Source organism: Hippocampus guttulatus, chromosome 12, assembly GCF_054856545.1.
Source record: "Hippocampus guttulatus isolate MCC_2025c chromosome 12, RoL_Hgut_1.0, whole genome shotgun sequence".
NCBI lineage: Eukaryota > Metazoa > Chordata > Actinopteri > Syngnathiformes > Syngnathidae > Hippocampus > Hippocampus guttulatus.
In genome coordinates this window covers 2,103,194-2,130,983 of record NC_141272.1, presented here as the reverse complement: position 1 = coordinate 2,130,983, position 27,790 = coordinate 2,103,194, and the positions used below count along the sequence as shown (strand labels likewise).

Genomic DNA, 27,790 nt, shown 5'->3' with positions numbered 1-27,790 from the left:
ATAAACATTTTTTTTTCTTCATGTTGTCGTCCATAATTTGAGTTACTTTCAGAAGGTTTTGGACTGAACAAACAGCTTCATGAAGTTTGTGGAAAATTCAGTCCGTCACTTGAGCAAGTTACATTGCTTAGCAGCATGAAATTTGGTCAGCTTGTCAATGATGAGTAGACCCACAAAATAGTCTCTGATGCAAAATCGCGAATGGTTTTCAATTTCGTCATTATGCGTGGGTGGAGTGTGGCCTGATAGCATACGAGTACTTTTTCAAAGAAGTCCACCAAGTCCAAGTTGGAACAAATGTGTGACGAAGGCCCAAGAGATCCGTAGGCGCCCCTTTATGTCCGGAATGTGGACTTGCAATAACACAAGATATAAATCCTCCTTCTGGTGGGAGCGCGGGGGGGCCACTTTGTTGCGACCGCGGTTGTAATGAGGGCCCAAGCACCAGGAGCTCTTGGAATTGTCGCCTTTATTACTTTTCCCCAACTACCACACCAGCAATTCTGGTGCAAATGTATTTTCGGGGGGCGGGGGGGGGGGGGGCAACAACATAACATGAACCCCCAAACTCGCTCCCCTGGAGTGTTACAACAATTACATTTCACCAGTTAATACTAAACGATTCGATTTAAATTTCCAATTTAAGATATATTTTCAAACCGTTCCGATTTCAAGTCTCACATTCCGCATTTCAACGATTCAATTCATTCCGTACCGTCTCAGTTTAGCATCCGCTCTCCGGCATCGACTCACAGTTTCTCAAGAACTTGCGTTCTCGTCTTGAACTTGGTCTCCGACGGAACCAACGACCCGTTCTCGGTGATTTCGGCGGCACAGGTCCGAACAAACTCAGTTCAGTGGCATAGTGAGGAACCCGCTCCGAGCTCAATCCGAAGCGGGGGAGAAAGTCACCAAGTTGAGGCGCTCATCAACCTCTTCTGAAGAGAGAAGGCGAACACCTCTCGTCGTGCAAGCGCCCCGGTTATGCAGCGCCCAGCAACGGACGTCTCAAGTGCTTCCACGATTGCTTTAATGGCTTCTCATCAGGCCGGAAACGACAGCCGTATAAATAATGCAATATGTTCGCACAGCCTGCTGTCAAAGGAGCATAAAGACTAGCTGGGGGTAATAATTACCTCGCCATAGTCCTGTTGGGGGGAAAAACATAATTAGAAAGAATTAACTGATGGCTCCAACGGCCTCTGATGCCGAGCCTTTGATGGATGCTAGTGCTATCGTGCGACATTATCAATACAAAATCCGTCTTAAAACTCCACACTTATTTCATCATCGCTGCATACTCGCCGACCAGCCTCGGCGTAGGGGAATTCTGATACCAAACTGCCCGGTCAACTTCCACCATCCCATTCCGCTGCTGTTTTTACAGAACAGCGACACGGCAGAAAAAGCAGTCAAGTGGCAGCGTTTGCGAGCGGTGTAAAACGGGCAATTGGCAAGCAGTCAGTCATCCTGTTTCTTGGATGACTGTTTTGACTGCTTCACTCACAGTTTCAAAGCGAAGCAGATGTAGTATTTAATAATAAAAAATAAAAACAGTACTTAGGCCAAGCGCAGCATGGATGAGTTCACCGCATTTCAAGTGTGGCCCAAAGATAACGCGCGCTGTCCTCAAATGCCGCACTTTCTGTTCTCCACTGAGCGTTTTCCGGGAGCAGCTGGTCTCGCCTGTACCTTGTGGTGCCGGCTGGTTGCCAGCCAATCTCAAGGCACGCATAGACAAACGACCTTTCGCACTCACAATCATACCCAGAGACAATTTCAAGTGTTCTAGTAACCTGCCAGGCATGTTTTTAGAATGTGGGAGGAAACCGGAGTACCCGGAGAAAAGCCACGTAGGCTCGGGGGAGAACATGCAGACTCCACACAGGGAGGCCGGAGGCGGAATCAAACCCTGCACCTCTGCGCTCGCTATGAGGCCGGCGCGCTAACCAGTCAACCACCGTGCCCCCTCCATGTTAAACATGGCACCTGATTTAAAAAAAAAAAAAAAAAAAAAAAGTGTGTCACGTAATATTTCTCCTTTAAGACACCCTGAAAGTGTGGAACTGGTGCTGATGAAGCATCCGCTGTGACCAGGGGTTAATCAGCAGAGAATAAAGATGAAGAGCCACATCCGCAAGCAGAAACGGAGCAGAGGGGGAAGGTGGGATCGACACTATTTAGGTTGGGGGACGGGGGGGGGGAGGGATGCCGCTCATTGTGAGTAAAACACGCATGCTAAGCAGATGTAAATGAGCTGACTTTGCACTAGCATCTCTCGAGTGTGGATACGTGTGTGTCTAAAAATAGTCGGTGAGCATCGCGCCGTCTGAACGCAGGTCAATTCACGTGCCGGTTGAAGGCGCTTCGTCTGGATCCTGCTGATCGAAAGGCAAATAAATGTGAGTGAAGGTCGCAGGATCGAGTACATCGAGACAAGTTATTCTGAGTGCGTCGCGTGTCCTTATTCTCCTTATCGATTGGAGAGAGTGGGGGTGGGGGGGGGGAGGGCGCTTCTCCCGTGGGTACTGAAGAGGATCAGGAGGTCATGCGAAAAAGCTTTTTTGGAACCCGAACTCCCACAAAGCACACAACACAACATTTTCCATAAACATTTATTTACAAAAACAGAATAATTTGAGGAGGTGAATACAAAACAAAACAAAACGTGCTATTATGATAAAAAATACATTATCATACATAACATATAAGGTCTGCATCCTTCTTTTGGGCGAGGGGGGGGGGGAGCTGGAGAAGCTTGTCGGGGGATTATTGCATTTTGGGGGTTTGGTGTCTAAGGCAATGATGGGACAGACGAGGAGGATACAGGAACACTTCACGTTACAATGAAGTCGTATATAGCATTATTTTTATTATTATTACTTGTATTTTTATTGACGTCTTCACCACAAGACACAAATAGCAACAGGTTGAAGAGAAAAGAAACGTGAAATAAAGCCTCACAAAATGGTTGGTCCACACATTAAGAGAAGATTTCAAAGCTGTGCGTGAGCGTGTGTGTGTGTGTGTGTGTTTCTCCACAAGTTGGGCATCTTGAGCTTTTGGGTGACATTTCAGAATGAACCTCAACTGCGTTGTAACTTTGACAGGTGAACTAAATTTGACCTTCTTGACATTTTTGAAAATTTTGTACGTCCATTGCCCTTGGTGGCCCGCTCATGGTGAGCGTCTCTTTTTCCACGCAGCTAAAATGACGATTCCTTTTCGTACTCTGTCATTTGCACCAACGACGTGCTGCCTTTATTTCCCCAGAGATCTTCCAGCAACAAAGATGTCAGACTTCCTTGACATCCAATCACCTCTCACTTCAACCCTCATGGCCGCACATATCGCTCAGACCAGAAACCGCCGCTGTCTGCAGGTTACAACAGAGCCACAGAGAGACCCGACGGGGTCCGCACGTGGACGTCCTTGACCCGTTTTCACTTCGGCTCCTTGTCGTTCTGAAACGTTGAACAATTGAAAAGTTCAAACTCGGTCATGTGAGGTTCATCTGTAAATGTGACAGTGCTCTTCAGGTCCATCCTATAATTCCAACCCAAAAACGAATACAGTGAACCACCTCGACTAACGGTGGATAGCGACCACAGTCAACATCCTCAAGTAATCGGTGCCGACCCAAAAATGTTCGAAATACCCAATTGATGCCACAAGATGGCGGTAAAGCATTTTTTTAACCCCCATTGGGCAACACAATGGGTGGACTAAATGAAGTCCTTCCCCTCAGTTCAACATAGTTCCTTGTTACCAACATGCAACATTTACACACACACACACACACACACACACATCCATCCATTTTCAACACCGTTTATCCCAAACGGGGTCGCGGGAGTTGCTGGAGCCTATCCCAGTTGACTTTAGGCAAAAGACGGACCATCCCCTGAACTGGTCGGCCCGTCAGTCACATATAGAGACGAACAACCATACACACCCACGTTCACACCGTCCGTCACTGAGCGGAGAACCGATCCCACGCTTCCAGCACACAAGTCCGTCGAGTATATAGGTGGTTCACTGTATCGATGACCTTTTTGGAGCGGTGTCACGCGTGTGTGCGCTGCATTATGAAAGAGTCCCTGCAGTTTGTCCCTCGTTGTGCGCCGCAGTAGCGCCGTCAGCCGGTGTCATGGGAGCCGCTCGGCAGGCCTGGCTCCTCGGACCCTCAGTACGGGTACTGCTTCTGCTTCTTGCCGGCGAAACATGACAACCAGGTGCACAGCAGCATGGCGCCCGCCGCCCCGGCCCCCGTGCAGTAATAGGCCCAGCCGATCTGGCAGGAGCCTGCAAAGAAAACATCGGAACGCTGAATTGTTGACGACGGCACTTGGGGGATGTACGCCGAACAACCATTTTGAATGAATGAATCCGAATTCACACAGTGCGTAGAATTCCCGCAGGAGAACGGCACACCGACGAGCAGGTGGTGTGACGGTGTTCAAAAACAAAACAAATGCAGTTGAAGTTATTTCCGACCTAGGTGATGTTCTAAACACCCTGGTAACACCATCATACGTGTCAGTTTTGCAATCACTTGACGTGTGTTCACAAAAAACTATTTCAATAACGATTGAAATGTCAAGGTGGAGATTTTCATTTTGAGAACTTTTTTTGGGGGTTTTTTTTTTTTGGCTGCCTTTCCTCATTGCATTGACACACTGAAGTGATGTACAGTAATTGTAAATGTTCCTTCATCAACAAAAAAAATTAAAGAAGATGCATAAGGTACAGTACGCGTTACCATTACCAACGTCATTTTATATTTAATACAGAGCAGTGATTCATTTGTAAAATTGTGACTGGAGCAGGTCCGTTGCTCGACGATGCTTGATGGCAAAAACTTGATTTCACTTTTGAAGTTTTCTATTGCATCAGCACGTCACTGGTGAGCACTACAGAAATACGATATGAGTGCATGAGCTTCAAAATACCCAATAAAGTCGTTTTTTTTCAGGATGCATAACCTTTCGTTGTGCTATCATCCTACGTTTTTGAATTCTCATGAAATGAACCCACTGTGACAATAAATGCCTTGTGTTGTTTGTTTTGTGTTTACTTCAATTCGGAGAAGAATTGAAGCAACCACAAAGGTGTTTATGCGTGTTTTTTGTTCTTTTATTTTTTTCTTCTAGCGGTTGCATCATCTCACCGAGCTGAAACTGGTCCGAGCTGTTGCTGCACGTCTGTTGCACTTCCTCGCTGTCCCATCCAAGCGGATAGAGCGCGCAGCCGGATCCAATGAGCAGGCCTAGAAAATGAGAGGAGACCGCAGGTTAGTGATAAACGGGAAGATCTTGGTGGAAAAAGGTGGACCGTAATCCCCTTCTCTGCCCGGGGGATAGACCAAGACTACAGCCTACGATCGCACAGAATATTTGATAAAAAGTTTAAAAACAAAAAACAAGAACACACACACACACACACAGGAAGTACAAATTGCGTAAAGTCTAAAATTTAGAGTTGTGTGCCACTACATGCTGAGCAGCACCGAGCTGTACTGAAAGAGGTTTAGTGTCATCAAAAACAAGAACAAGAGGCAGAGAAGGTCCCCTACTAAGCTCTGGAGATTGCTTTCTTTTCGGAGTCTGAGTATTATTGTCTGCTCTGTTTGTATACGTTGCTGCTCAGCGAGTCTTGTGATTTTTGAACGCTGTTAATTGCTGTCACGTCGATGCTGAATTCTGTCAACTTGTTTATGCTGCTTCGCATTATCGTGTTAGCGCTAAGCAATTGGACTTTCATGAGAGAAATGATATGGATCGATTCAATATTTTGGTTGAAATATACAAGGTTTAATTCTCTTTTGTCGTCGGTGAATTTGCAAATGGTGAACCACAACATTTGCTGAGGATGACTGTAATCACTAGTCAAGGCGCGTAGGGAAGAACCTGCTGGTGGATTTTTCTTCATAAATTAAAAAAGCTTTTCCCGTAATGAGCGAGAACCCAAGCCTCGGGAGGGCGGCGAGCATCCTGGGAGGCGTGTGGAAATGCACGCTCTTTATGCGTTGCCTTTGAGTTTGAATTCAAATCCTCGACAATGTACACGCTCTTATGAAGACGCTCCCAGAAGCTCAAAATTCTTGTTATCACCTTGTTTATGGCGACGCAATGAGAGATGACGACGTGAGTTGAAAATGGAAAAATGGTGGAGAATCCTCCATTACCAAGCTGCCGAATTACATTTGTGTAGCATACAATTTCTACACAATGTTTTTGATACAATATAGGCTGGAAACATGTTGAAGAGTGAAGACCCACTATCTCAACATAGTTTTTTTTTTTTTTTTTTTTTTTTACTGTACAAGGAGTCATTCTTCCATATTATGCCCCCTATGAGTGGATATATTTCCTGGAGGTGAAACATGTATGCAAACTTATCCACAGAGTCTATAAAGTGTTATCAAAAAAAAAAAAAATCTGATATAATTGCAGCTCAGGATCAGAGAGGTTCAAGGGATTTTTTTTTTCCAATGCGTGACAACTTAACCGCTTCTCCTTCCTAAATTTCAACTTTGAGCCAAGCATCACAGAAAAAGTGACACGCAGGGGGATTGGATGTAAATCCTTGCGCAAGCAGCCAACAGAGTGCAAACACACACTCACAATCACACGCCCACACACCGTGAGATGCTGTGGCGTTACATAACATTATCAAACTGTGTTTTGATTAAAATTTGCCACCGTAAAGAGTGAAAGGCACCGCCAGCCGGCCTGATAATGAATTCACGATTAATATTTAACAATATCACGGATTCCCTTTCAAGTGCAAAAGGGAGAGACAGGGCCACATATAATCCAACTGAATTTCCTTACCACGCACGAGAAGAAGGGGCAGGGGGGGGGGAGGCTTTGGAATACTCCAAGTAGTATACTGTGATTTTTTTATTTTATTTTTTTCCCCCTCTTCAAAAGATTAGCTTTGATTTCAGGGCGCAAAACAATAGAAAGGGTGCGGCTGCGCTACCCTTGCGTGGTTTCAACATGAGGCCACATGAAGGGGCGATGGCTTCTGACAAGACAAATCAAACGCCACACCTTGGTGGCTTGTTTGTTGCGCCTTAAACAGCGCAGCGGTACACAAGGCCTTTGGTCTGCAAACATTTAGCATTTACAAAGACCGACTAGATTGTCACACAGTCGAGCATAAACATCTTCCAAGGCTAAACTTCATAGAGCTGAACGTTTGGTATCGAACAGACTACTTCCTGGTTTGTGCTTGGACTATCTATGTCCAGTAAGATATAAGAAAACCTATATAACTGGACTATCTAATGAAACAACTAACTGAACAAACTGATTGATCTTGTGAATTAACCCCCCTCCCCCCAAAAAAACAACAACCAACTAACTGACTGGCTGACTGACTCACGAACAAATGAACCGCTTAAGATTGCACCAGCCGTTGTTTGTTTATATTTTCGGTGACAAAATAGAAACTGGCAGCCCTATTTTCTTTCGGCGGCCACGCCTTGTCAAAGGTGCTTCCTCTGAATCCAAAAGAGGCGTTGAGCTTTGGTGGCACGATCTCACCATCCCCGAGGACAAACGCGACACCCTCCACTTTCTGCCAAGGTCAAGAGCCACGCATCCTGAACGGGTTTCTTTGTTTTTACGGCTTGATTTTCCGTATTTACCGACTGTTTCAGAGTCCCGCTGTTGCCACGGCGACTGGCCCTCACTTGCTAAGTCAAGCCAAGAAGCCGGACAAGTTCTTGTCAGATTGAGTTTCAATTGATCTCCATTATCAGGGCGACTATCTCCGGCCTTAATGGCTTCTCTGAAAAGCCCGCCGCGTGAACTGGGAGAGACTTCCATAAATGGACTCCATCCCTGCCGAACACACGGATCTTTCTTCGTTTGCCTCACATTTCATCACCATCGATTCGCTTTTCATGTCACATTTCAACCCGCGGGGGAAGTTCATTGTCCCATCTTGGCTTCTTTATGCCTCATCCTTTTATTTGGTGACCTGATGAAAAAGTCTCCTTTTCACAGCCTGGCACCGTTTTGATCACAGCGCGAGGTCGAGAAGCAAGGCAATTCTTTGCATACCCCGACAATACCTTGCAAAGTGAGCACTGGCTCTGGGTAGCAATTGGAAAAAGTGATCCCCCCCCCACCCCCCACCCCGCCCTCAAGCTAAAAAAATAACTGACCGACTGACTGACCGACTAACTAGTAAGTAATTTACTGGCTTATTAATTAACTAACCGACCGATGAATGGACAATTCATCTAATTCATTGAGCTAGCGAATAATTTATGGGTCAACAAAATAATTTACTGAATTATTGATTGGATGAACGAACTAACTTAACCATCTTTTGATCAAAGTAACAAACTAACCAACTAATCGTTTGTGACCGAAAGAAAAGTTGCGCTGCCCAGTTCGTGTCGTCAGATAAGGAACCGAACTATTGAGCTAACAAACTAACTAGCTGACCAGCAACTGTCGATCCAAACAACTGACTGAATGACTTGCTACTTTTTTGGGGGGGGCAGGGGGGGGGGAGGGAAGAGTCTCTTTTTCACATTGCACAAGAAGCCAAGAAGTGACACACTTCTTAGCGTCAAAACAATACCTTTCAAGGTCAGGATTTGCCGCTAAGCCGCAGACCATTTGGAGACATGACCGAATAGATCGCAGTCGTTTGGGAGATTTCCCATTTTGGTCGCAAACGGAATGCTACAAGATAACTCCCGGGAAGAGAAGGCGTGGTCTGAAACCTCTTGACGGGCCTCGAGCGGAGACGCGTTTCCCCGCCTTTTTCAAATGCCGCTTTAATTCCCGCGGGCAGCTCGCTCGCGCTTGAATCGGCCTACGCGCTCACTGAGGCTTACCGCGCCCGTGCCGAGTATTCTGTCTGTTTTCGGGGATCTAGAAGACGCGCTCCCGGCGTCGGATCGGAGGCTGAGCGGGAATGCGGAGAATAGAGGGATTTACAAGTGGGAAGCGAATCAACGTACGAGCGTCGCAACACTTCTCGAGGTCGTTGTCCCGGGCCTGACTGAAGTGTTCTCGCAAGGAATGTAACAAATGATCAGATCAATGAGCACGCTCTGCTCAAACTTTCCCGTTAATCCATTGGTACCAACAACTAAATCCAATTGTAAAATTTGTTGACAAATTGACAAAAAAAAAAAAAAAAAATCCCCCAAAGAAATCATGGAAATCGATCAAATTTGTTGATGGAGTGAATCTTTTGCCTTTCTAAAAATGTTCTGATCACAACTTTCTTCTGGAAATGACGCCTTTTATTCTGGAAAGGGCACTTCTGCCCCCAGAAAAAAAAAGAAGCCTTTTTGCTTTGATATACCAATGGGACCTAATTCCTGGAATAATATGCCTATTTGTCCATACTTTATGTGCTGCTCACCTGCCACCCTGTCGAAAAAAAGCCCGATAGAAAATCAATGGACAGACGGTAACTTTGGAGTCAAAAAGCCAACGTGGCACCCTGCTCGTTTGTTGGCTGTTGACATGCTGCCATTCAGCAGCTCGTTTTATCGCGTGTCAACATATCGGTCGCCTGGCATCTGACACGAGCGTGCAGTGTGTGTGTGTGTGTGTGTGCGTGTGTGTTATGTTGATCTGTTTCAGCGTCGGCACTACAAGCATTCTGTCAAGAGCCGTTTGAATCTAATCGCAGCGCTCAATTGTCAGTGCAGTTCCGCGCCGTAGACGCCAATTAACGCATGCGCCACTTACAGCGGGAAAACGAGCTTCTGGTTCATTAGGCGGCAATTAAGCAGAAACGGCAATTTTGTGGGCAGCACATGGGCAGAAACTGAGCAAGAGGGATACTGTATACGTTTGGAAAGTCTTGAGGGTGGTGCAAGGAAGACCTGCAAACACGGTGGTTTCAAATGCATTTTCTTGGCAGGCGCATGACTGCAGGGGCAGCGCTATGTCGCGGCCAAATGATCGCAACTCACCTTCCTCTATTGAAAGGAAGGGAAATGCCATTCATTCGTTCCAACCTTTTCCCAATTTCAATGTCGGAAACCTATTTTCAGTGACAAAAAAAAAAGCACTCTCTTAAATTGCCCTCTTGTGCTGTCTGCTTTGGCCACCTGGGGGCAGTATAAGAGGCAGACAGACTGATGGATAGTGTGGATTTTGGTACAGTATGGACATCTCAGGTCATCATGGCTCCTTGCAGAGGATAAAGTCCACATGACTGCGATTACAGTGATATCGAATGCCTAAAGGTCTTGCTGTACCGTCTAGGATCAAATGTCACTTGATTCATGGGATATATAGGCCCCTCCCATTGCATGTTAGCATTAGCCTTAAGCTGTGACTAAAAGCTAGGCTGTGTTTGTTTTAAATTGACACGGTGCAATTTTCCCAATGTTAGCTTGTGATTGACGGAAACATTTAAGAGCAAAACGAATTTCAAACTGGAACTCATTGAAAATAGACACCGTGTTCAGCAGGATGAAGATATTTTATGTCCGTTACACTTTTTCCAGCGGGGCCTCCCGGCGACCTCGGGCGTGTCTCCTCAGATTCGAAAATCGCAAATTGGACGCCGTCCGCATTCCGTTCCCAGAGACGTATCGTTAAATAAGCAGAACTGAAGGATCCAAGCGAAATTCCTCCGTGTGCTGTCGGCTGAAATGATGTATGCGCACCCTTTGCTCGTAAATGTTCGCACTCACGCGCTAAGCCGCTGTCGGAATCCCAAACATGAACGACGTCGGAGGAGAACGCTCGCAGAGGGGATCAAAACAGCCACGAGTCGCGGTTACCAAGCTTTCATGACATTGGCTGTCCTCATGAAAAACATGCACCTGTTGCTCTTTGAAGAGTCATGCGGGGATCTCGAAATCGTAAAACTTGACTGAATTTACGGAGACCAATTCACTGCTGTCTGCAGCCTGGAGAATCTGTTCTCAATTAAATCTCCCCGATAAATAAAGGTACAATAAAAATGGTCATTCACCGAAACATAATTCTGTATAAAGTTCATAATTCCCTACGAGTATTATTAGGTCATGAGTGGCATGTGGCAAATTGACACGAAAAATGAGCCGGATCGACCGCTTAAATGGGTGTAAACGAGACTCTGTAAGCAAGGAAGGAGGTGGGGACGGGGGGGGGATCAAAGCCACTTTTCATGTTAATCGCGCCCTGAACAAGTGGTGAATCTTTCAATGTCCCCTTCGCAGACATCAAAACGCATTGGTGGTGACAGCGAGTGTGAGTCACCACGGGAGCTTATCAACGGCACAAACTTCTTTTTCAAAAGACAATGCGGTAGTGCTTCAGGGATCCTCCTACGAGCAAGCGTACAAAGTCATGTCGGTTTGTTTTATAACGGCTTGTGTTTCAAGTGCTGTGTTGACTTCACAGGCGCGCCGGCTAGCCTTTGTTTTTTTTTTTTACCCTCGGGTGGGGAGTAAGGGTTGGCAAAGCCTTACGCATCTCTCGCTAACATGATATTCCCTGAACACACACGTGCTAAACACTGGAGCGCACTGCAAAATATTTGTTGTGTGCTGACATGATGGCTTTTGCTATTAAAAGCAGCTCGTTGTTGTACAATGTTGCATTGGCGGAAACCAAATTTTTTTTCCTCTGTAGCTAGCCTGCTACGTTAGCCTTCCTATCAACACCCGCATTATGATATGAACACTTATATCTGTATTTATTGATTTGCACATAGACAACGAAAACAATATAACAATGCTAGACATGGGCTTAAACCTTTTTGTCTTTTTCAAAAGCCAGCCCGCTGTGTTAGCCATTTTCTCAAAAACTAAATGCAAAAGTGCTTTTCCGTTTACCCCAAAGGTTAAACGCCTCTGGAGCTAGCTTACTACTTTAACTTTCTTCTGAGCACCCGTGAAAATATGAAATACTAAGAGACGCTTTTAGCTGAGGACTAAACCTTTCTTTTTTTTCTCATTTCCTCTTAGCCAGCCTGCTAAAATAGCCACCTTCTTCACACGCATGTTAAAATAAGAATTCTATTAAAGCTACGTGGCCCTTCCTGCAATACATGATGATAGCTGAACGACAGTCTTTCCCAAATGTTTTAAGATACATCCTGACTCCTGACTGGAGATTAAAAGCCAATTTTAGACTGAAAATGTTGACATTTTAGCTTCTTGCAGTTATTGGGAAGTGGATCAGATAAGGCTACAAGATCATCTTTTTTGGAGTCATGTGCAGCTATTCCGACATTGGAGTACCTTTGGTGTGCAGCCCAAAAAAACAAAACCGTTAACTGTTAGTTAATGCAAGAGTAACACAATAGGGGAGCATAAAAGGAGAACCTGAGCAGAACCGAACTGTGCGCTCGTGTGTGCCTGACGGCATTGTGTCGAACGGATACACCGCATAATCAAATATCTGCTTGATCCTGTGTACTCGGGGATGACGAGCTCTTTTTGCTTCGATACGTTAAAAGATTGAAAGCAAACAGGAGTCGAGAAGGGGAGGCTCATTGAAATTCACTCTGCAATTTCACCTTTTGTCATTGTTGATGCTCAGACGCGAAAACGGCCTTTGAAAAGAGCGGAAATAAATGCCGTTGTGTTATTTTTTTTAGAGCTGTGAATTACCCGAGACATGAGTGAGTTGAGTTGAGAAGCACATTGAATGCCCGCATATTCCATCAACTTGACAGTACCTAATTTGCCCATTTGCTTTTTTTTTTTTTTTTTTTTTTTGGGCAGGGTGGGGGTGTATACTCAGTTTTTTAGCATTTGTAGCCAATCGCAAATTATTATTCATTGTCATTCATTCACTGAAGCGAGGTTTATTTTTGTTGACTCAATTCACACTGCTTAGTTAAAGTGACACAATCCTGATTTATTTATTTTTTGGCTGTCAAATGGGACAATTTGTAGATGAGGAAAAAAAAACCCCAAGCTGCTTGGGATCTGTCCTCCTCCATCCATTCTTTTTCTACAGTGCTTGTCCTCATTAGGGTCACATGTGTTTCTTGAGTTTTTTTTTTTCCCTGACCACAAGATGAGGATTTTTTTTTTTAGCTCGCACGAGATCCAACAGACAACACATTCCTCACAAATCGTTCTTAGAGCCGACAGCAATTGTCCTAAATAAGACCAAACATGGGAAATCTTATTTTCTCTGAATCTCCTCCTTTCTTGATCTTAATCAATCAACATCTCAACTGCAATTGACTTTATTCGACGTGGCTATATCGACAAAGTCAGGAGTATTCAGTACGTTAATCTGTTTTCAAATGCGGGGAGTAGAAGCATAACGTCATTACAGAAATACTAACGTAAGTCGAGAAGTGTGGAAACAACCTACTTAAGTCCACCGTTGGAAGCTATCCAGATGAGAGTTTATTCCGTGAGCTGTGAGATGATAAATTAGTATGTGAAAGTGCACCCCACCTCGGGTGATATGTTCCTCTCAAAGTCCGATTACAGGCTGCGTGTTAGGATAAGTTGTTTTGATAGACATGTTCTGCAAAGTGTTTAAAGCCTGGAGGCAAACTGACAAAAAGATCAGGAGAGCAAAAAAAAAAAAAAAAAAAAAAGACTGATGAATGTAGAAGTAGTTACATAGGCAACGCCCCAGATTGTTTGAGATGAATGTCTGCTCTTTCCATTCTCCCCCCCCCCCCCCCCCCAGCACCAAACCTCGGGGAAAATTCCCAACGCTACGAGAATAGTAGAACAGCTGTGCGACGGCACACAATTCTCCTAATCAGAGAAGAATTTTTCATCAAAGAACCGTTTTGAGCCAATGGCACTTCAGAGAGTACAGACGGAACACCGCCGCCTCCCACACGCATATGGCTTCCATTAAAGCCATGAATGAATTTGACTTTCAGGGGGGGGAAAAAAAGCATTTTTGTACTTCACACTCCACAAAATCGGAAAATAAATCAACTCCGCTCATAGTAAAAACTGCCTCCGACTGCATATAAACGAAGCAGTTTACATCCGCCGATTCACATTTCGGCATTCGCAAATTGGACTATTTGTGGATTTTGCTTTAAAACTTAACATCTGGTACTCGCCGATACTCGCCTCTTCATTGTTTTTGCGCCATCTGCTGGCATCTTGGTGTCAGGTTGTGAGTATTCACGCGTTCATTTAGACATACGTAGTGCTTTGGCCCCTTCATGTGGCATCGCGAGGCAATTACTAATCATTTTGAGTTGGCTTCAATTCCGCAGATTTTTGCTCTTCTCTGCTATATTGCAGAGAAGAGCAAGAGAGGAACATCCTCCTCTATGGTGGAAATCTTCACGTTATCGTGGAAACCCGTTTTTACTTTTTTTTTTTTTTTTTTTTAAATGGGCCTTTACAGTGTTATACATTAGTGTAAATACTGTACAAAATTGAACAGATTCAAATTCAGTAAAAACCATCGGAAATCATGAGGTGGGATCACAAAAAAATCACCAAAACCGCCAAAGAAAAAGCCAAACGCACTCGGGTTCACTGAAACAAATTCTCTCGGTTCAAACTGGCTGGTTTTCTCCAGCCCCATTAATGTGACGAACGATGTTCAAATAGCTAATATGGTTCATGTTGTACACTCCAAACCACTAGAGGGCAGTACATTACCAGAAAGTAGTGGCTCATGGAGAAAGTCGACAGTAAGTTTCAATAATAACTGAAAGAATGTGAAATATAACTTTGAAAATACACGGCACCATTTTTGTACCCACCTAATGTCTTTCGATCGTTGTTGACTCGGATGTAAATTCAGTGTGCCAGATACAATTTTGAAGAATCGCGAGCCTCCTCCATCAACCTTTCGCTTTAGTACACCACATCCTTAAAAGAAGCGGGCCAAACTGTACCTTACAAATAAAGTCAATTTGCACAGGATTAGAACGTATTACCCATCGGACTCAACCAGCGTGCGACGGGTAATTTGCGGCGGAATTCCACTTTAAATTTGCAGACGGAGCAGACTCGCATCAGGATCACAAGAATCAACAATCTAACTCAATTACACCAAATAAGCGCACCCCCACCCACGCGCAACCTCAGGTTTTATGAGTCCTGTGCAAAAAGCACCTTCGTGACAATTCATCAGTATTCATGAACGTGAAGGAGTCTGCTGCTTAAAATGAAAGATAAAACCCGGTTAAACCCAAGCGCCGGTGAATTAAGACTCGGCGTGGTATCGCTGTGAAAAATGGCAAAATTAACTTTGAGCCGCTGATGTGCTCGAGAGCACTACTTGGATAACAAAGGCTGGATTTTACGCACCCTAAATCCAAGGGCCTACTTCCCGTTTCCCATTTTTTTCCCGTCAATTTCCATGTCGAGTACTTTCATCCTTTTCATCCTTCCATTTTACGGTTCAATTTTTGCGCTCTCGCTGTCACTTGAATTTTTAAACTGCACAAAAGGAATTTTGTATTGCGGATCTTTTGCCCCATTCATCGATTTTGCTTTCTTCATTTATTCCAGATTTACGTAGCAATGAGCCAAAAGAATGAATACATAAAAGTCACAGAATGTCCAAAGTTTGCAATCATTCACACTTAGTAAGCTAAGTGGAACGTGTCTCCTGCAAAAAGTAAAACTTCTTTACATAAATGAATGTCCACAGTGAAGTCAACCACCATTCTTTCTATCTCTCTCTCTCGCTCTTTCTCTCTCTGAGAGCGAGAGAGAAAGAGAGATAGATACGCGAAAGGGTCACCGTCGGGCATTCTGCCACCGCCTCCTTTGATTGAGCCGTAAAACCGTGTCCGTGGACCTAGCGGGACTTAGGTGACAGATGAAGTGTCTGTTGGGTCAAGATGAATGTCACTACGTACAACCTCAGGCCAGTGGTGCTGAAAGATTTACGGTATGTTAGCAGGATAAACGGGCACCTCGGCGGCAGCACTGGGTCGGCCGTTTAACGACGGCGGCAGGTCGAAACATTCCCATTTCCCTGACACAAATGGCGTGACAGTTTCAGTCACAAAACAGAAATCTGAATGACACGCGCGCGCTATTAATTCATTCGTCGATCTTTCGTAGGACTCAGACTGACCCGTGAGAGGCAACGTGGTGCCACCGGGCAGCCAGACTGCCAGAAACTCCAAAGTAGAAGTCGTTGTCGAAGCGGAAGAAATAGAAGAAGCTAGGCTAGCTCTTCGCTTAACTGATCACTACATTATGGCAGAAAACTAGTCATTTTTATCGTTGTAAATGATTGGTGGTACATTAAATAATCAATTGTCTTGCAATTAGCATTGACGTGAACATTTTTTCATAACAAATTAGGTGGCTTTGTTCTTCTCTCTATGCCAGTGACATAGTGACAAGCATCAACAGTAAATGGTCTTCCACAAGATGGCGGAAGGTACATTCAGCCTATTTAGGCATTCGTACAAGCGGGGAAAAAAAAATCATCTCACACTATCTTAAGGCGAACATTTGACATCCGCTAAGAGGAATGCTAGCATGTCATGGGAAACGCCGTACACGAGGCGAACTGAAATTCGCATGGACGTTACGGCGATGAGGAACCTTCAAACAACCGCACTCGGCGCCGCATCACATACAAACGGCGCATACGACAGTACTCGTTGGCGCATATCATCTCTGCTTAGTGGTAACTACGAATATAACTCTGGCTAAGGGGGTAGGGGGGGGGAGTCTTATCTGCCTGTTCATCTTGCTCTTAATTATGCTGTATGTCTACAAGTCGTCATCAGTGCCACCTGGAAAAAAATAAAACATTGAAAAAAAGCGCCTAAAAAATCTGCGATATAATGGGGGAACACCTGATAGGCTTTTTGGACAGTTTGGTGTTGTCCGAAACGCTGACCGACCGATTTTAAAGAAATTTCATTCCCTCCTCATTGGGTATGAGCCAAGAAGAATCCATTCAAGATCCCTCACCCCCACCTTTGAGAACATTCTGAGACATTTTCCTTTCATTTATGCGAGAATAAAAATAAATAAATAAATAAAATGCATATGCACATGTTCTACAATCTACATTCCTCGCCCGTGTCGTGCCCCCTCCCGGGACGAAGGCTGCCTCATTTGTATGCCGTAAATTTATTAAGGAACAATGGCGGCTGTCTGGCAACATGGGAGCGCTTGATTGAGGAGAGGTTCAGCCTTAGTGGGTCGACGCCCCGCCTCCCCCACCACCCCGTCCACTCCCTACCAACCTAAAGCTGAAGGTCAGCACGTCCTTGGCGGGGGTAGTGATGTGGCGACGTGAAGCGCTCTATTGTCGGACGGATGGCTTTGTGCGAAGCTACGCGAGAGCTTGACTTTCAGCCACAATTCACTGGGCAAACAGGAGGTTTTCCCTCCTCCTGGTGAGCTATAAAAAGATATAAATGGGATCAGACTTTGCCTGAAGAGCATCCACCGTAAAAATGAGATGAATGAATGTTGGGGGTGGGGATGGGGAACGGCTGGAAAGGCGCTAAACGGTTCCTACGCCAGGGAGGTGAGATTCGGTGCAGCCTGGCCGAGCCGGCCATGCATCAGCACACTTCAGCCAGATTAATAGAAACAGGAAAAGAAAGTTGCGCTTGAAAGATTTGAAGCAGTAAATCATAGGGGAAGGGAAAATACTGCATTACGGGGGCCCCGGCCTACAAATCGGATTGACTTGGAATTCCTCCCGGTGCTACGCTGTCCATCAGCCTCGGAGCTTCCTGCTGTGCTGAGACTGAAAACGAACGAAGTGATGATTATTCAACATTGGACATTTATCTACCAAGGGAATTCCATTGCTGGAGAAATTGCAAGTCAATGCAGAAGAGCCGAATTAATTTAAATGGAAAGTGTTGAATGTGAGATTGGGGAGGGGGGGGGGGGGAGGCAGCACCCATTAAATTTGGGAATTTTGTCAAGGATTCTAAAACAACGAATGACACATTTTGTATTTAAAACAACCACGGAGCTGCCAAGATTTCGACGACACTGAAGCAGTTTCATGAATCGAAACAAGTCTACTTTACGAAATTCTCATAAACAATGCAAAATGCCTCAAACGAGCGAACGGACAGCATCACTGTCGCAATGTCAACAACGCAGTGGTCCCCAACCTTTTTTGTGTCACGGGCCGGTTGAGATAACTACACTTTTCACGGACCGGCAACCATATTTTGTTGTTGTTGATCAGTGGTTGGGGACCACTGTCATGACCAACTCATATTTGAACACAAACCGAGGAGAAAAACGGTTACAGGCATAGATTCTTTATCCTCTGCGAAAGCGACCAATAAACTGCAACTTACTTATGTCTATGTGTTGCACCTCCCTTTGCTGTTTATCACATTGCTCTCACGCTCTCAACCAGTTGTAAAGCATATCTATCTATTTTACATCTATTTATTATTATTTTTTTAATATCTAAGTTGAACGCCCACATCTAACCGGAGTGACTTCCTCCGCCGACGGAGACGTCACCGGCGCATTCTCCATTTTACGCCTCCCAATTTCCTCCTCGCATCCTCGTCACGGGCGAGGGGAGACGCAGCCTGCACCGCTCGCGCAATAAAACTAATTACCAATAAAGAAATATGACAATAAAGATACGGGTGTGCTCTCGCAAGCAGCAGTCCAGAGAGAAACGTGCGCCGTGTCCTCAATGACAATTCCATCATCCTACGCCATCGACTCGCTCCGCACTCGGGAAAATGAATGTTGTCAAAGCAGGAGATGATCTTGGGGAAAGGCCGCCCTGCCTTCTCAACTGGCCACTCGAGTATACTTTGAAGGCGGCAGAAACCGTCAATGATATTTCTGTGCAAATAGGAATAGGAGGGACACAACGGCAATGGCGAGCCACTTAAAATCAATGTTGACATTTCCGTATGCGGTGTTACATTGACTGAGAGCTTCATTCGTTCCGTGACCGCGATCATGTCAAATCATCTTTCCCCAGTTGAAAGGGATGGAAATGCCATTACGGCCCTTCCAGTCAACAAAAATGTTTAGAATGTGCTCTTCGGCAAGAAAAATAGGACTCTAGAATTGCACTTTATAAAAACATACGTGACATCATTGAAGAGATTTCCTTTTGCTTCAATTCAATGGAAACCGTGCTGGTTCTTCTTGGTCCTCTGGGCGCACTATAATACAGAGGAATGGATAAACGCGGAGACGGTCACAGATTCTCAGTAAGCCGCAGTAAGAGTAGTCATTTATTGCAGAGGATAAAGATTATATGTAGCGATGTGAAAAGATTTCTCAAAAATGACATTAGGTCAAAATGCTGCCACTTGGACCCGAGTGTAACGCACATTTGAAAATCAGATAAGGGTTTTTTTTTTTTGTGTCTGGGAAAACAATCTTTTTGTGGTATCGCCTATTGAAACTGAGCTGCAATAAAACAAAAAACAAAAAAAAAACATCAAGTCCGAGTTACAAGTATAACTACTACCGGTATGAATTTATTTCATTTCATCTGCTTTTCAAAAAGCTTAAAAAGAAACGGGCATTGCTAATAAATGCAAGTCAAATAGAAGGCGCCCACGTTGGAAAGGACAAAGAACTTCCCAGTTCATCCACCCGAGGAATCCTTCAGCTGAATCTGCAATTTTTTTCCCAACTGCAGGAAAGCAATACCTCGGCGACAATGGGCCGTATTCATGCGCGGGTCAAAAGGAGGTTGTTCCCGAGTGATGCGTATCTGTTTCATATCCACGCCCTCACACCCGCGTCCGGCCTCGCTCGATCTCGGCTAAAACTCTTTATCGACCCGGTACGTATTTGTTGACGTCGCAACGGGCAGGTAGACGTGTCACACACCAGAGAGTGCGCGAGCAAGATAAGGTGGAAAGGTTTACAGCGACGGCGGCGGGATTAGACGATACCCACGGGGCTGCAGATGGCACACAAATCCTCAGCGTCGTTGCGGAAAGGTCACAAAATACAGCAAAGAGACAGCTATTCCCCATCCCTTCCAGCGCGCCCCATCATTGCAATCCCCCCCGCCCCCACCCTTGTAGGTGCTCATCAATCCTCAGAGCACAATCATTCTTTTCAGCGCTGTGACAGAGAACAGTGTAGAAATGTCACTAAATGTCAAATAGGAGCTGAGTTTTGATATCGCTAAAAGACTCGGTGGCAACTGTAGAGGAGGCTGATTGTGGGAACTAAACTTCTTTATAACCCTGGTGCCATGTTGTATATATATACAGGTATGTGTGTGTGTGTGTGTGTGTGTGTGTGTGTGTGTGTTTGCAGTCACACACATCTCACAAAAGTCTGACGCTAACGTATCATGCCTAACGGGTTAACTAAATTTAGCATGGATGTTATGATCATTATAAAAGTTCAAACAATGGCTAATTTCACACATATTGTCAAAAAAAAAAAGCCTCCTGAGGTCTTCTTAGGTTGTTCTTGTGACCAAAAAGAACCCGACAAAAAATAGGTCTGCGCTCCACTCATTATTCAAGCTCTCTTTGGCAGTTTTATTTCTTTTTATTTATTTATTTATGACATAATGTTGAGGATGCCCCGTGTGCGTTCGGGTCTGTCTTGTTTCCCTGCCGGAGTCATGTCAGAGCGTTTCCTGCCACCATACGGCGGCCTCCTCCCCCGGGCATTTGCTCCTCTCCCAACACCATCTGGCAAGGCCAACTCGCGAGGACTCACACAGCACTGCCATGCGGTCCCACAAAACACTTCAGGAATCCAAAATGAACGCGGAGAAAGCCAGGGCAAGCCCAAAGGAGGAAGAAAAACACTTGCAAGTCCAACATCATTGCGGCTTGCTATTCGTGAATTTGCCTCTTTCGGCGCTTTGAATCTCCCTACTGGCAGCTGTTGGACTTATTTGTAGTTTTGGCTAATAATCGAGGAATAATTGGCGTCAAGGAAGTCTGAGGCTCACTCGATTGGCCACGCCCCCTTAAAGTCACACAGGGGTACAGTTCTTGTTGTAACCTCATAAATATATTTTATAAAACCACTTACTCATTTCTAATTTTTTTTAAAATTCGGGTTGCAAAAGGGTGTAACATTTCTGTGACATTTACGGTAAATTTACTTGAGAAGTTAAATTGTGGAAATTTGGAAATTGACCAAATGGGAAGCATTCCGTGAGACCGTCGGTTGGGAACCCCTGCACAACAGTCGCCTTGCAATCCATTATTAAAACGAATTTCAGATTGTTCCGGAAGTTGTGAAAAAAGAGAAAGATGTCCGCGGGGAACCCGGCTGACAGCTGGAAAAGCAATCCCAGAGCAACCCAGGAGCCATTTCGTTGACGTTACAACTCCGGGTAGGAGGTGGAAGGGGGGGGGGGGGGTTATGTGGGAAGCAGAGCAAAAAAAAAAAAAAAATGAAAAAAAAACTGCCGTTGCCACCGCTCGCCTCATTTCCCGCCAGGTTCACTGGATAATTCGGGGGACAGTTGGCCGTGACGACGGTTACGGGCGCCTGTTGTTCACATGAAAGACAACAAGGCGAGACGCCGAGTCAGGTGCGCGACGGCTTTACGACGAGGCCTGAGTGATGGTGGCAAGTTGTTGGCGAAGTGCAAAAAGCCTACCGCTGGTCCTCTTCACCTCAGCGACGAAAACACATTCAGTCTGGGGGTTGAGGTGCATTGCAAGCGGTTGGTCTAGCGCACACGCACACACACACACACACACATGCACTGCACACCTGAGTTAATGTTTTTCCCTTTCCAAACAGCTTCACCCCCCCCCCCCCCCCCACACACACACAATAGAACCGGGAATCTAGCAAGTACAGTTAACCCTTGCTATTCAGCAAGCTGACAGTAATTCAAACCCCTCTACTAAGAAAAAAAGTTGATAATTGCCTAAATTAATAATTTAATCCAGGGCTTGACAATTTAAGATCCTCAAAAAAGCCATTTTTGGCCTGGTTGAAACTTCCATTGAAATAACATCATCACCATTTACTTTGAGTCTTCCTCCTCTTCATTCATTCACATGAAAGCCAAACTTCAATTATTCACCCGCGCCCGTCATTTTAACGCCTGTGCTGCATGCAGTCAGCTGTCAACTGGAATTATAAAGCATTGCTTTGAACTACACTTCGAAAGGATTACTTGACTCACCGATGTCAAACGTATTTGCAAAATAACAGCCAATTACAATGAATCTTCCTTTGACCTGGTTAGAATGTGATTTTTGCGCGGACATCCCCTTCATTTTCTTCCATGATCGTAATCTGCGAGCCACGGTTGTTAGTAATCCTTCACGTAGCACAGAACCGATGATTACCGACTGGAATAAATCTTGCCGCCGGGTGTTGTATTTCAGCGCTTGTGACACATATTTTAAGCAGTAAAAAAAAAAAAAAAAACCTCTCAAAATGTATTTATATGTTCCTAAAGCACCATCGTCTTCACCATCGATGTAATTTCAAATGACAGAGAGCCACATGCGGCTCTTGAGCCACAGTTTGCAGACCCCTGACATGGTCAATTGTAAAATTTCGCTTTTCGCTATTTCCAGGCGGGCTTGGTCCCTACGACTGCAAAGGTAACCCCTTGTTAACTGCTGCAGATTTATTCCAAATGGGAATGCGTTCCAACCACTCAGTGCGGATCTTTTCAGGCACTAATTTATCACGGCAACAAAAGGCAACAGTTTACGAGTTGTGGCGTGTGCTGGAAACAAGCGAACGCTCATGCGGGGAAGCAGCGACAGCGACATTGAGAATGCAACCTTGAGCGTGAAAGGCACGACTGGAATAACAAGGATCGGACATGACTTAACTTGGCATCAGCCGAATCCGTTCCGCATAACACTACCGCCGAAAAAGTTTGGGATGTTGGGCTTCGTGGTGACATTTCAGGATTAACTGAATGCGCACTTTGACCTTTACAGCTGAAATGAATTTGACCTTCTCAAATGCCCAACTGTCCAATATTTTAGTGCTTTGCTTTGCACAACGCTGAATGGCAAAATTCACAGCAAGTGTTTTTGTGAGTCGCATTTCCCAGGCCGAACACTTCTATGTCTTTCAGTGACTCTTCCACTCTCTCTGTATCAGCCAATTCTCAGAATTGGTAATTGCTTGTTGAGCATTACCAAATTTGAAGGATTTTAAAAAAAATTGTCGATTGCAAAATTGTCTCCACTGTGATATGTGTTCATTTGATTGTTTCAATAGGATCCCATCTAGCTTCCGCTGTAGCACTTTGCTAACCTTCCTGGGGTTCGTGCTGTGGGCGTGTCTGCTGAATGTGTGAAGACACACCCTGCTAAAATATGGATGCGATTTTTTTTGAGCATCTTTCTTATGCCGACACATTCCTATATATTTGGGGAGCTAAAATATAGACAGTAAAGACTCCGTTGAGCGGGATATATCGTCTCCTGGCTTGAAATGCCGGAACGAGCGGTGCTAGCCATCAGCGAGCTCACAAGCTAATAGGCTTCTGGGGCAGTGTCACTTCCTTGTTTGGGAATTTAAACAATGACAACGAGCTGTTCTGTAAATTGTGGCATCCGGGGAAGTTTTTTGCTGTGTAGGTTTAGCTAGCGAGCTAACTGCTAGCGCTATTGGTCCAATCAGACAAATAAATCATTATATTTCAAATGCACCCGTTCAATCAAAAACCTCGCTTGATACGTGCAATAAAACAAGATGGCGGCGTATGTCTCAAGCGCTTCTCCCCGCTCGACTAAATAATTACTCTCAATCAAGACAGTTTAATGTTCTTTCGGCCAGGGTCCATTTAAGTTTCGCAGTCTCTTGAAGGACACTGAGCATTTTGTCCGACAACCCCCACTGGGGACGACTCGACAGTGAGGACACACCGCACTCGTGGACCTGGCCCCACAGCCTGCCATCGACTTGACAGCTGCCACTCCAACTCCGTGCCAGCCATAATACTCGGACAGGCAGCATTCATCTCACCTCGCCGCATGACATCCTCCAACTTATTTGGCAGGAACACGCGTGTACTCGAGGCGGTACGCAGCGTGATTGATAGCAGACGCGTCGCCCGGACGTGTGTGACTGATTACAACTTGTAATGTGTCGCTGATAAAACAGCAGCCGGTGATGAATTGAACAGCGGTTCCCCGAGGGAGCCCTGAGACTTCCATTACACGTCTTATTAGCGTCTAGCGCTTTCCGAGGACTTAATTGATCCTCTGAGGAAAGCCCCGTCACTGCAGCTAACTCGGGCAAGATTGAATCACAACTTGAAGAGACAACTGTACGGCAGATAGCGACAGGGACCAAGCTGAGCTGTACAGTCATCCCCTGTTTCTTGGGCTACACTCCAGACTTCACTGCAAGAAGTGAAAATCCACAATATGGCAAGAGTACTAATCTTAAAAAAAATATGTTTTGCCCCTTCCACATGCTTGAAACACATTTAATCAAACTAAAACAGCATTATTTTTAACATGTAGAGGTATTTGAAGATGTATAGAAATACCTATTGGACTGCTTGTGTGCGCGATAAACGTATGGGCCTTTAAGAACAAAAAAAAAACAGTGAAGAGGATTTAGTACAGTGAGAGTGAAGTCAAGGAAATGTCGTTAAGTGCAGCAGAACAGGTGATTTCTGTAGTTATGAGCACGGTCACAGATCAAAACAATACGGTCATCCTCTAATGCCGCTAGTCTTGAAAACTCTCTGAGTGGAAAATGCAAAATATGGCGCACCAACGCTCCGAGGTTGACCACAATCGCATGTGCGCAGCCTTGTGTCTGCTTGTTTGTGTATTTATAGTAAGCGCAACCTGATTTAGCACTGCTCCAGGAATTGATACCACATCTTCCGCCGCCTTTCTCTGTGTGTGTGTGTGTGCGTGTGTGTGTGTAATCTTCGTCAGGCCGGCCCTTATTTTAAGTAGATGGCGAGTCCGATAGCTAAGCGTCTCTATTGCTGCAGGTTTATGATGCCGGGCTGGAAGCGAGCCCTCCCACTTTCTTTGCTGGTAAACACAGATTCCAGAGTAGTCCACTTACTCCCTCTCCTACCCCCTTTTCCTGTTGCTACCCCCCCCCCCCCCCCACCCCTTACAGTGTCATGCTCCCCCCTCCCTCCTCTGTCTGTCAACCCTTCATCAGAGAACTGGTGGCAGCAGAGAGTCTGGTCATTGGGGGGGGGGGCAGCTGAAAACACATCTTAAACTTTCACCAGGCGAGAAAGAATGTACACAAACAGAGAGCGAGTTTTGCTAAAAGCTCTTCTCCTAAAATGAGTGAAAAGCTAATTGTGGAACACATTTTTTGGCATGAGTTGAAACCTATTGCAACCCTAACCGAGGCATGGAAAATGATGTCCATCTAAATGTAGGCAGTTCGATAGGTAGGTTGGCAGGTATACGTCGGTGCTGTAGGAAGAACAAAAGAACGAAAGAAAGAAAGAGGCAGATAAGCATGTCCAGATGGGTAGATGGGGGACATAAAGAACAAAGGATCAAATATTCTAATTCACGTTAGCAGGCATTTTTTTTAAAAGGATGGCTACATGGCTACATGGCTCTCCTTATACACCGTAACGGTGCAATATAAAATTCCGGAACATTTGAAGAACATTTCCGAGACAATATTAGCCGCTAATGGGAGGCAAAGTCATCTTGGCCATCACCGACATGAAATCCAATCCCAGTCAGAAAATGCCCTCGCGCTATGAGCCTGACGCGAATACATTTTTAGAGCGTTGAGCTGATGGTGCAGAGAGTAAGAGAGAGCGAGAGTTGCTGAGCTTGAAAACGGGCTCCTTCCACCGGAAACGAACGTCGAATGGCGTACGCTAATCCAAGCGCCGGCATCTGCTCTTCTTCTCCTCCTCCTTCTTGTTTGCTGAAGCTGTGTTTGACAACTTTCTTGTCTAGACCGCAAACATCAGCCAAATGGCTTCTGGTCAATGCGGTGCGACCTTTGCTTACGGGGTTTTCAAGTTACAAGCCGTCGCGGGCTAACATGTGTGTTGCAAGCGAGTTTTGTTAAGAAAAAAAAAAAAGGAGGAGTGGTGTGTTGCCCTTCCTTGTGGGTAAGGAGAGCCGCAGTCACCGATGCCCTTTCTGATGTTTATTGAGCGGGAAAAACATTCAAAAACACAAATAGAAAATGGCAACACTGGCAGGGAGCGACTCTGACTCCCGCTCGTGACGTCACTTACAAGGCCACGCCCCTGAAGAGCACACGTTCAACTCACAAATACTACAAGACACAAGACCATCGGCGTCACAGGTGCATAATTGGAAAGTCAAGTGAAAATTGAAAAGAAAATGCTTGGGCCGTTTTAACCACATACTTGAGCAAACAAATCTTCTGATGACAGATTATGAACATTTGTGGTCGAAATGATTTTGGGCTTGATTTGATTTCTTTGAATTGCTTCTTTACGAGGCTCTCGCGGGGCCTGAGGTAATCGGTACGCGGCCGACGCGATTAAAGAGCCAAGGTCCTAAAAAAAAAAGCAAAAAAGAAAAAAACTTTTATTCCTTCCAAGGAATGGATTTTGTTTGGGGTGGAAAACGCAAAGCAGACAGATGGACGCTGTGGAAGGTTTGCAATCCCCCCCCCTTAAGATTGGTGTTCCCATTAGCCCGTCTCGTCCCCAAAAGATAGAGAAGCATTCGCATTTAATCAGTTCAGTTTGCTCGCCGCGCACACACAGGAGGCGTCTCCAGCTCCCGCTCTACCTGCAACGTGTGATTACACGGGCTGCAATCACACTAAATCAAGCGCCGCTTTGGCTTCGCTAACTATAACTAAGAGTTGCGCTGCCGCGGCGCTCCAAAATAGTGCAGGCGATGCCCTCAAGTCACTGTGTCGAAAGTCTGAACAATACACTGCGTGACATGACAGAAATAAAACGCAGTGAATCACTTTTCACAATTTACATTTTTAGTTCGTGCGTAAATGTCAATCACCCAGAAAAAGTGTTCAGCCGTCGGGCGATTGCTCACTATGCTGATGTTTGCCTTGGACATTTTCGAAGGATTGTTAAAAGCCGACAAAAGCAAACATCCTTGAATCGGGCAAAAAACACTTCACAGAGAGAACATGAACTGAAGAGGGCAACAAAAACGACGAGGACGCAGTTCAAACTCATATGGCCGTCATTTTTATTCTTTACTCTATTTTTTGTTTTTTACATGATGCACAACGCTCATTTATTGTGCAATAATTTAATCGTAACATGTATTTGTTACATATTTTGATGCATTTTTACGCATTAGAAAACATTTTCATCTGAATTTTGGTGGGGCTTGGAACGGATTAGGGCATTTACATGGAAAACGCGTCTCTACTTTCAAATTTTTCTAGTGAAGACATTTCTTCCAGAACCAATTAATTTTGTCAGTAGAGGTACCACTGTACGCTATCTCGTACCTTGGTAGATGGAGAGCTCCTTTTTTTTTTTCCCATCTGTGTTTTTAAAAAGTTTGAGCACCACTGATATCCAATGATGAACATTTTGGGTGCGGGCATCAATAACTGTCGGCAGGGCTTGATGCGGGGGGACAAGAAAAGCCCGACAAACCAAGATCTGAGCTATTTCACGTGCTTTCTACTTCTTGCATCAACTGTTTCAGTCCCATTTCACGGCTTTCAAACATCTTCCGCCCATGCACAACAGGTCCATATTTGGGCACTGGCTTGTCGGGTGTATACAAATATGGCTGCAGGATGTCTTAAGTGCTGTTTATAGTCACGCTTGGTGCTTGGCAGCCACAGGCCCCTTCTTCGTTTCAGAGTTGGACTTTGTAACCAAGCTGAAGAATTATGTTGGGAATTCATCTGTTGAGTCGACCACCCCGCTTGTAAATGCTCAACTTCTCACGTGACTTTTTTTTTCTTGTCTCTCTCTTACTCCTTTTTGTTTATGTCTCG

At 45.1% G+C, this 27,790-nt stretch overlaps 1 protein-coding gene across 1 annotated transcript in view; it reads right to left on the bottom strand.

Moving 5' to 3' along the window:
• Nucleotides 1-2,598: 2,598 nt before the first annotated feature.
• LOC147196924 (LHFPL tetraspan subfamily member 6 protein) overlaps nt 2,599-27,790 on the bottom strand; it is a 38,069-nt gene continuing 12,877 nt past the window's right edge. Inside the window, exons 3-4 of the mRNA XM_086126323.1 lie at nt 5,171-5,269; nt 2,599-4,305 (exon numbers count right to left, since the gene is read on the bottom strand). Coding sequence (XP_085982449.1) covers nt 4,187-4,305; nt 5,171-5,269 — 218 coding nt within the window. The 3' untranslated portion in view covers nt 2,599-4,186. The remainder of the gene's footprint in view (nt 4,306-5,170; nt 5,270-27,790) is intronic.